The sequence below is a fragment of the Mustela nigripes genome, chromosome 3 (genome assembly GCF_022355385.1).
Source record: "Mustela nigripes isolate SB6536 chromosome 3, MUSNIG.SB6536, whole genome shotgun sequence".
NCBI lineage: Eukaryota > Metazoa > Chordata > Mammalia > Carnivora > Mustelidae > Mustela > Mustela nigripes.
Window position 1 is genome coordinate 73176839 of NC_081559.1, and position 10190 is coordinate 73187028.

The 10190-nt window shown below is 40.9% G+C and overlaps 1 protein-coding gene across 1 annotated transcript in view; it reads right to left on the minus strand.

The window, feature by feature from the left end:
• TTN (titin) overlaps positions 1-10190 on the minus strand; it is a 275206-nt gene that overhangs the window by 54755 nt on the left and 210261 nt on the right. Inside the window, exons 255-273 of the mRNA XM_059395492.1 lie at positions 9569-9889; positions 9184-9468; positions 8787-9086; positions 8190-8492; positions 7661-7936; positions 7258-7557; positions 6855-7157; positions 6385-6684; positions 5401-5688; positions 4754-5050; positions 4366-4668; positions 3961-4266; positions 2816-3103; positions 2433-2723; positions 2055-2342; positions 1299-1886; positions 1103-1207; positions 483-680; positions 93-389 (exon numbers count right to left, since the gene is read on the minus strand). Coding sequence (XP_059251475.1) covers positions 93-389; positions 483-680; positions 1103-1207; positions 1299-1886; positions 2055-2342; positions 2433-2723; positions 2816-3103; positions 3961-4266; positions 4366-4668; positions 4754-5050; positions 5401-5688; positions 6385-6684; positions 6855-7157; positions 7258-7557; positions 7661-7936; positions 8190-8492; positions 8787-9086; positions 9184-9468; positions 9569-9889 — 5637 coding nt within the window. The remainder of the gene's footprint in view (positions 1-92; positions 390-482; positions 681-1102; positions 1208-1298; positions 1887-2054; positions 2343-2432; positions 2724-2815; positions 3104-3960; positions 4267-4365; positions 4669-4753; positions 5051-5400; positions 5689-6384; positions 6685-6854; positions 7158-7257; positions 7558-7660; positions 7937-8189; positions 8493-8786; positions 9087-9183; positions 9469-9568; positions 9890-10190) is intronic.

The window sequence follows — 10190 nt, forward strand, 5'->3', positions numbered from 1 at the left end:
CAAAGAAAAAAAAAAACATTTTAATCAGCAAAGAAAGGAGGCTTAATTTGCGATTTTTTATGTGCACACATAAAAAGTAAAATTAGACCCACCATATTCATCCTTGCAAATAATGGTTCCTGTACTTTCTGATGGAGCACTGATAGCACCTGCTGTGTTCTTCGCTCTAACTCTGAATTCGTATTTTCCACCTTCAATGAGGTCAGTTACAGTAAAGGCACAATCTGGGACATTAACATGGTTGGCTTTCGTCCAAGATTTAGAGGGTAGATCGCGCTTCTCCACTATATATCCAGTCAACTTATGACCACCATCATATTTGGGTTCAGTCCAAATGAGGGTCACTGAATTCCTTGTTACATTAATAACCTCAGGTTTGCCAGGAGGATCTAAAGCAAAGCAAAAAAAAAAGCCAGTCGAATACCAATTTTTTTTTTTCATGCAGAAAACACACCTGGGCTTTCCTTTGTATAATGACTTACCAATTGGATCAAGTGCCACAACAGGCTCTGACGGCAGGCTTGGCTTGCCGACTCCTGCTAAATTGATTGCCATGACTCGGAATTCGTACTCAAGACCTTCGGTTAATCCTGTCACTTTGAAGTCTTTCATCCTAATAGGAGTCTTGTTAGCTCTCTTCCACAAAAGGCTGTTTCTCTCCTTGAACTCAATATGATACCCTACAAAAAAAAGAAAAGACCCAGTGAATTTGTCAATTCAGGTAGAAAATACTGATTTTTAAGTACACGTTTTTGGCCAAATGGTTTATATGTGGGCATAATATGGAATAAATAGTCATTCTTGCTGGGCTATACTCTTATTTCTAGGCACTTTTTTCCCCCTCTTGGTTTCTGTGTATTTATTGCACCTTCTGTTGAAAAATTCCAACTTAAAAAAATCACTATGAAAGCCTTTAACTATTAGGAGATTTCTCATTGAAATCAAGTGTTAACTAATGCTTAATGTACTGAAAGGAAAAAACAATTACTGTATTTGCAGATCATGCTATAACAAAGGACCATCCATTCAGCTTGTTTTTCAGGGAGGACAATTTGGAAGAAACATTAATGTAAAAGCTACAGGAGAAGAGCAAATGAAATACCTGTAATGGGAGAGCCACCAGTTTTCCTGGGGTCAGTCCAAGTTAGAGATACCGAATCGTGTCTGACATCCACGATATTGGGTGGTGGGGGAGCATCAGGCACATCTAGGAAAAAGTAGATGATGCAAGATTTATAATAGGGAACTTTTCTCAAAAACATGTTTTGCTCTGTGTTTTCTGACTCTGAGACACTTACCAAATGGATGTTTAGCAACAATTGGCTCTGATTTCAGGCCTTCACCCACACCATATTTATTTTCGGCACTGACCCTGAAGGTGTATTCCATGCCCTCATGAAGTCTGGTTACTCTGAAGGTGGTTTTCTGGACAGCTGAGGCACATGTCACCCACTTGTTGTTTACAGAATCTCTCTTCTCTAGGATATAGTTGGTGATTTCAGAACCTCCGTCATCCTTTGGAGGACCCCACTTTAAGGTCATGGCTTCTGCTGTGACTTCATCAAATTTGATTGGTCCTGTGGGGATGCCAGGCTTGCCAACAACTTTTATAGAGAGAGTTCCTTCCTTGGTGCCGGCAACGTTCTTCAGTGTGATTGTGTATTTTCCAGCATCAGATTTTTGGCAATCATATACCACAAGAGTTGTGTTAACTGCAGTTGACTCAACACTGACCCTTGTGTCAGTTGGTAGAGGATCTTCCCCTTTCTTCCAGGATACCGATGGAGCTGGCTTGCCTTTTATGGGGATCTTAAGACGGAAGTTGCTGTTTTCTTTAGCCAAGTAGCACAAATCAGGTATGTCCTTTAAGTCAAGGTCAGGAGCCACTGTAAAATAGCAGAGATAAATTATTGTCATTTTTCAGACCCCACAATTGATTTTTTTCAGATCATTATAAATTTTAAAGGATTTTCAGAAAAGCCAGTAAGTAGGGCTCAAGAGTGCACTTTTGAGGACAATAAAGGGAAAATGAAGATGCATGACTAAAGGCTTACCAACATCATCCTTTGCCACAGCAGTGATTTCACTTGGGGTTCCTTCTCCGTTTTCATTCTCAGCACTCACTCTGAAGGTATATTCCTTGCCTTCAATCAGATCTTTTGCAGAGTACTGTAAATTCATTGATTTCATAACACGTTGCCACTTATTGTCTTCAGTCAGGAAATCTACTACATATCCGGTAATTCGGCTGCCACCATCACTGCGAGGCTTTTTCCAGCCTATGCTACAAGACGACTTAGTTACAGATAGCACTTTCAGGTCCACAACTGGTCCAGGGGTTTCTAAAGCAAAGAAGAAATGATAAGACTTAGCTTAAGATAAGCAAGGTCAGAGGTCACTCAAAGTGGTGGGATAGTAGGTCATTTGCTTACGGGAAGCTTTGACAGCATCACGTGTTTCCCCAGGATCCCCGATGCCATACTCATTTTCAGCAAACACTCTGAAGAAGTAGGATTTTCCCTCCTCCAAGTTAGATACTCTGAAGCTAGTTTTTGGGCACTCAGTTGTCACTGTAGACCAGGACTTCCTCTCTGCATCACGTTTTTCCACCACATAGTTGATGATGGGACTTCCGCCATCAATAATAGGAGGATCCCAGGTAATATAAGCAGAATCTTTGGATATTTCCTTAACAGTGACATTGACAGGTGGCCCGGGAGTATCTGGACAAATCGTGGGTAAATAAGAAATGAATATGTAAAAAATACATAGACTACATTTTTAACATATGATTGTTTTTTTCAAATCGACTTACCCAGCACTTTCACTACAATGGTATATTCCTTTTTACCACAGCTGTTCTCCAGAGTCAAGATATATTTTCCTGCATCATATTTGTTCACATTTTCACAGCGCAAGAAGGTATCAAAGTCTGTTGATTTTATGTCAAGTCCAATCCTTTCTCTTAGATTGACATTTGGTTTAGACCAAGTTATCTTTGGAGGTGGACGTCCTTTTACTGGTACATACAGTCTCATTGTAACTCCAGCACGTAATATGAGTGTTTTCCTCAAATCGGCATCGAGTTCTCCCTCAGGTGGGACTGTTTGAAGTAATAATTTAATGGTCAAATGTGTTTCTGAGGAATAGCCTTATCACTCCTAAAGTATGTTTCTTTTCCAGAACTGACTTCTAGGTCTTTAAAAAATTCTTAGTATGATCCTCAAAACTTCTGTATTTCAGTACTCTGTAGTGATTTTTGATCTTTCTATATTCTGATATCCTGTAGGCTAAACCAAGTTTTCCCTGAAGGATCTCTACCTCTTCTCCTTTTTTCATGAACTTCCATACTCTCAAACTCACTCTTTATTAAATATAGACAACTGATTCTTGGCTCATGTGCATTCTTATTTTTCTTTTCTATATTCAGTGAAGGTTCTCTGGTGACACTCTGGCTCTCTTTCCTTATTTCATCATGGGAAGAAAAATACATAGAGGGTGAAGTATTTCACCAAGTAATTAAAAATAAAGGGAGAAATGGTTATGGGAGATAAGAAAATAGAAGAAATGGTGAAAAGGAAATTAGGATGGAGAGTCTACAATTACATACTTATGAAAAGGGGTAGATTAGAAGATGAAAAAAACATTAAAATGACAAATAGCTCTTTACTTAGTTTAAAAAAAATGCTATGTTTTCAGGATAAAATCCTATATTCCATATTCTTTTGAAGATATGAATTCTCATGTGAGTATGAAAAGCTTTTCAGCCACAGATCAGCTGGCATTCCATTTGATCTGTGTAGGATACCACGCAGTACCAACCCAGGTCTCCATTACAAGGTACTCCTAGAGCTACCAACTCTAATGCTCATAAATAAACAAATCTACCCGAGGGAGTTCTGTACTGACTTTCATAATATGACTGATGAGGAAAACTCTATTTCTGCTGGTAATACTCACTTAAGATGTCCTTGGGACAGTGTCTGTCTGGCACATCACTGGGGTCGCTGTATCCAATCTTATTAACAGCATATACACGGAACTGATACTCTGTGTCTTCCATTAGGCCGGTAACCTCAAAGCGGGTTTTCTGCAGCTTCTCTGGTAAATTGCACCTCACCCAGTTATCAGAGTCAGCTCGTTTTACTTCAACAAGGTAGCCAATGATAGGGCTACCACCGTCATAGGCTGGCTTGCCCCAAGATAGACTCACGGAGCTACGGGTCGTATCGTATACTTTAGGAAATGCTGGTGGGCCAGGAGGATCTGAGGATAAATAACAGAAAAATTTCATTAAAAATCTCATTCCTGGTTGTTTAGAGTTGATTACAACATAAGATAGGGGACTCTTTCATGAAAACTTACACAGGGGGTCCCGGGCATAAACAGCTTTGGATGCATCACTGGGTTTCCCCGGTCCAGCCTTATTTATAGCGATAACTCGGAATTCATATTCTGTGCCCTCTTGGAGACCTGTTGCTTTTATGGTTCTTTCTATAACAGGTTTTCTGTTGACTTTAGTCCAGTTAACTGCCTGGGTTTCTCGCTTTTCAACCAAATAGCCAGTGATGGGTGAGCCGCCATCATCTGCTGGTGGTTTCCAGCTCACCGTCATGTGATCTTTGGTTATGTTGCTAATAACAGGAGGATCACAGCGCCCAGGTGGGTCTGCAGAGATGGATTGAAAAGTTACTGTGTCAGTCTAAGAGGTCTTTAAAAAGTCAAACGAAAAACTGAAGGAAAATGTTCCTACCATATGGGTTTTTAGCAATTGCCGGTTCAGTGAAGATTGGATCGCCTACTCCATATTTATTCTCAGCACAAATTCGGAACTGATATTCATGGCCCTCTATAAGTTTCTCCACACTGCAGCTGGTGATGGGCACCGTAGCTGAGACTTGTGCCCAGTTGGGCCTGCTTGTTTCACGTTTGTCAACAATATAGTTGGTGATTTCTGAGCCTCCATCTTCAAGAGGAGGTTCCCAAGAAAGCATTGCACGATCTGCATACATTTTGTTGATTTTAACAGATGCTGGAGGCCCTGGTTTATCTGGAAGAGTACGAAAGACAAGTGAAGTCTTTCACTAACACATGTGAAATGGGGAATGAGTAGACTGGAGTTCTGGAGACCTGACTGCAGTCTTTTATTGTCATTAACTTCCTGTATGACCTTAGAAAGTATGTAATTTTTCACAACCTTAATATCCTCATACGTAAGATATATAACATTTCTAATGCTCTTTTCAGCTCTAAAATGCCACTGCCCTGTGATAAGAATAATTCTCTGATTACAAACGATATATCAGGATATATATCTTTTCTCACATATGATTTTGTAAATTCCATTACATCACATTAACCAAAGTAACATATGAGAGTTTAAGTAAGTGCATTAGTTACCTAACACTTGAAGCTTAATTGTGGCTGATTTGGAACCACTCGAATTTTCAGCAGTAATGGTATAGTCGCCCGAGTCCTTCCGGTTCACGCTGAACAGCTCCAGGGTGCACAGATTCCGCTTCATGGCCATCTTTATGCCTTCCCTTGGCTTCAGCACCGTGCCCTCTTTCTTCCAAGAGACGGTTGGCATTGGTTTACCAAAGACAGTAGCATCCAGGCAAACATTGGTTCCAGCCTTCACGGTAAGCAGACCTTTCATCGCCACACTTAGCTCTATCCTGGGAGGAACTGGAAAGTAATAAGATCAGGATTTAATGTAAGCAAAGCTATATCATATCATTCTTGTTAATAAAAGTAGGAAATTCATATTTCAAGAGGGGATTTTTATTTATTATAAAAGAATATAGGTTTAGGGGCTCCTGGGTGGCTTAGTTGGTTAAGCATCTAACTCTCGATTTCAGCTCAGATCTTGGGGTTGTGAAATCAAGCCCTGCATCAGGCTCTGTGCTCAGTGAGGAATCTGCTTGAGATTTTCTCTCTCTCTCTCTGCCCCCTGTTGCACTTTTTCTCTCTCTCTCTAAATAAATCTTTAAAAAAGAATATAGGTTTAATAAGAAGTTTGATAATGCTGAAAGCATATTAAAAAAAGTAAATATCTTCCAATATTCCAACATCCTTCAATTTTCATTATGACAATTTGGTGCATTTCCTTGTCCTCTCTCTGCCTGTGTATGGTTGAAATTACAAGGTCCTCCCAGTTTTGTACTGTTTTTTTTTTGTTGTTGTTGTTTTTAATTTGATTTTTGTTTTTTTAGTTTACTGTGTTATTAAGATTTTCTATAATCATAATTTTTAGTTGTCTGTATACAAAGTACCTATCATGTTCCCTGTTTTTCTTCCCTCCCATGATGTGTATTTTATTTTTATTTAAGAGAAAGAAAAATACATTTCTGTTGAGTATTATAGACAAAGGTGGAATTTTACCATTTTCCGCCTGGATGGTCACTGGATCAGAAGGTTCGGAGGGTTGGCTGATGTTTACTGCAGTCTTGGCAATTGCTCTAAATTGATACTGAGCATTCTCTTCTAAGCCAGTGACTGTGTACTCTTCCTGGGGAATCTGGTGAGGTGAGGTATTGCACCGTACCCACTTATCACCAGGAAGTTTGCAAGCTTCTACAAAGTAGCCAATAATTTTGCTGCCTCCATCATGTTTTGGACGAGCCCAGATGAGGGATACAGTACTCTTGGTAACATCAATAACTTCAGGCTTTCCAGGGGGATCTGAAACCATAAGAGGTACTCTTAGCGTTTATCTTAACAGCAGAAGTTACAAACTTCCATATTTCAAAGAATCACCCAGAAATATTGAGAATATCTCTAAATAGAAGTAATAATCCTCAGAGACTTTGAGATTTAAATATACTCCCATAATACTAACAAAAATTACTCACCAACTGGCATTCTTGCGGTTATGTATTCTGTTGGTTTGCTGGGTGGGCTGGATCCAGCTTTGTTTAGCGCATAGATTCTGAATGAATACTCAAGACCTTCTATGAGGCCAGCACAAGGATATTCAGTTGACCGGACAGGAGTATCGTTAGCTTTCACCCAGAGCAAGCTGTTTCTTTCTTTGCGTTCAATCAGATAACCAGTGATGGGACTCCCTCCATCACTGTCTGGTCTGTCCCATGCCACAAATATGCAGTCTTTGTTGACTTTAGTGACCCGTGCATTCTTCGGTTCACTAGGAACACCTGGAGAAGAGGAGAAGGGAGATGTTAGGTTTTTTCCCTTAAGTTAACAGACCGGAAAGAAAACAACTTTTTTTTTTTTCCCTCCCTGAAAGAAACCTACCAAATGGGTACTTAGCCAGCATCTTTGGAGATGTGAGAGGCTCTGAAATGCCAAATCGATTTTCGGCACGGACCCGGAAGATATACTCCTGTCCTGGGATCAGTTTTCCAACTCTGCAGGAGGTTTTTGTCACTGAGGCAAGAGCCGTCACCCAGTCGCCTCGGCTCACGTCACATTTCTCCACTATGTAATTGGTGATGTTACTACCTCCATCCTCCAGAGGGATGTGCCACGACAGGGAGCAAGCATCAGCGTCTATCTCAGAAATGTCAAATGGGGGCTGAGGGGGCCCAGGAGCATCTTCAGAAACCAAGAGAAAGAAATATAAGAACAGGGATTTGAAAGGAAGAAAATGTTTCTGATTGTCATATCTAGGTAACCATTTGTCTAAAGCTTAACCTACCCATGACAGTAACTTTGATTTTCTGAGTGTCTGTCCCAGAGCTGTTCTCTGCAGTGAGGCTGTAGTACCCGCTGTCTTTCCTGGTAACATCCTTTATGATCAGGATGGAAGAGGTGTCTGCTTTATGCACCGCCAGGTGACTGGAAGTGACGACGTCATCTTCTCCTTTTTTCCATTTACAGACTGGATTAGGCTTTCCATACACATGGGCTTCAACTCGGAGTTTCTTCCCAGCTTTAATAGTAATTTGCTCCGGCATAAGGATCTTTGGAGGCACTAAAAGTAAAACGAAAATTCGTTAAGTTTGCAGGGAGGCTAGAGTTCCTCTGATGGGAGCTTTACTAGTGTTTCTCAGACTGTGGGTGGCAACCCATTAATGGCTTCGAGCTCATGACTGCATTACAGCTACTAGTATTTTTGAAGAAGAATAAGATTGAGCCAAAGAGAAAATATGAGAGTCCAGTCTATTATGAGAAGAAAATTCTCATGGACTTTTATCACATGATAAAAGGAGATGGTGACCACTTACACAGCTGTTCTTTGGCTTCATATACTCCTTCTGCTTCCCTTGGCAAACTAACTCCAACGGCATTTCTGGCTGCTACTCTGAATTTATACTTCTTTCCTTCCTTTAGGCCAGTGACGACAAGGCTGAGATCTTTTACCACCGAGTACTCAGTCCAGCGGTCTGCAGGCTGCTCCTCCTCTCTGTAACTGATGATGTAGCCGTCGATTTTGGCACCTCCGTCACGCAGGGGAGGTAACCAGGCTAACACAGCGTTGTTTTTGGTCATTTCAGTAACTTCTAGTTTCCTTGGGGGATCTGGCTCACCTAGAAGAAAAATGGGATTCAGAAAAACTGTCCAGGTACACTAATCCCATCCCTTTTTACTCTACATAAATGTTTGAGTATGCTGCTTGCTTGGAAGCATCTGGAAACTGGAGCTCAGTGTGTTGAACGTGGGAAGTACAAGTTGGGGCAGATTAAAACACTCTTCAATGAGTGAGTGAGAGATTTATTTGTCCTGTTTGGGTTTCTACAAATTAAAGCCCTTTGGTGTGGTAGATGAACATGTTTCAGTATCTTGAGACTGGAGTGAAAAGGAAGAAAAAGGACGGTCCTTACTCAGAGGATCTGATGCAAGCACTGGTTTGGGGACATCTGCTGGCACGCCAGGGCCATATTCATTGACGGCAGTGACTCTGAAGAAGTACTCATTCCCAGGGACAAGGTTGGTGACTTGGAAGCTCGTTTTCTTGACTTCTGGGGTAACTGTTGACCACGTCTTTCTTTCTGCCTCACGCTTCTCCACAATGTAATGTGTCACTTGGCTCCCACCATCATTCTCAGGAGGGGCCCAGGAAATGTGGCATGATGTTTTAGTGACATCTGAAACTTTTAAATCAGTCACAGGTCCGGGAGTATCTGCAAAGAGCCACAAAATCAGATATACAGGTCTCTTCAGCCTTCTTCTTAACTAATGTGTTTTCGAAGGGGAAGAAGGAGCTTGTTAGTAACCCACCTAATACTCTGACATTCACAAACACGGCCTTTTCTCCTGCTGGGTTCACAAGTGTTAAGGAATATTTTCCTGAGTCATCACGGGTGGAATTGGGGATGACAAGGAAGGCCATCGTGTCCACCAGATCAACTTGTCCTTTTCTGATCACATTGTCAATACCCACTCTTCGCCAAGTGACTTTAGGAGCAGGTCGTCCTCTCACTATGGCAAATAGTCGGATAGGGCATCCTGCTCTCACTATGACCAGTTTTCTCATGCTGGCATCCAGATCAATCTCCGGAGGTTCTGCAAATGATATGAAAACCATTAGTTGACTTTTTGGAATGTGGGGAAATCATGCAAGAAGTGTAGAGTGAATGAATCCTAGGACAAAATAGGGTCTCACCGAGGATTTCTTTAGGTTTAATAGCATCCTTTAGTTCAGCAGGGCGCCCAATGCCAGCTTGGTTTTGGGCACACACCCTGAACTCATATTCCTGGTTTTCATCCAAGCTGGTAACAGTGAACTCCATGCGAACAAGTTGTGCCGCAGCATTGCACCTTTTCCAACCTTCATCAGGAGATGCATCTTCTCGTTTTGGTCTCATTTCCACAACATATCCGATTATTGGTGCGCCACCATCATACACTGGTTTTCCCCATCCAAGAGTTATGGAACTTTTGGTTGTGTCGACCACTTTGAGATTGGTTGGTGGACCAGGTGGTTCTGAAAATAGTAAATATATAAGAATGAACATACCCTTCATTAACTCTAACTGGTGATATTCCAATGTGTAATTTATATTATAAAGTCGTCCATTTTCAGTTAATCAAAGATAGGACATTCAACTTCTCAATCACTGAGTCCTTATTACCCTTTATAAATTTAGAATCTACTATTGTTTGTACATTTTAGGTGATTTAGTGAAAGATCTACTTGGAAGAATATTGGCTAAAGTTTTGAAGTCATGGATTTAACTTATTTGTCTAATACTTCTGTGTTTGGGATTAAGATTTGCTGCGATATT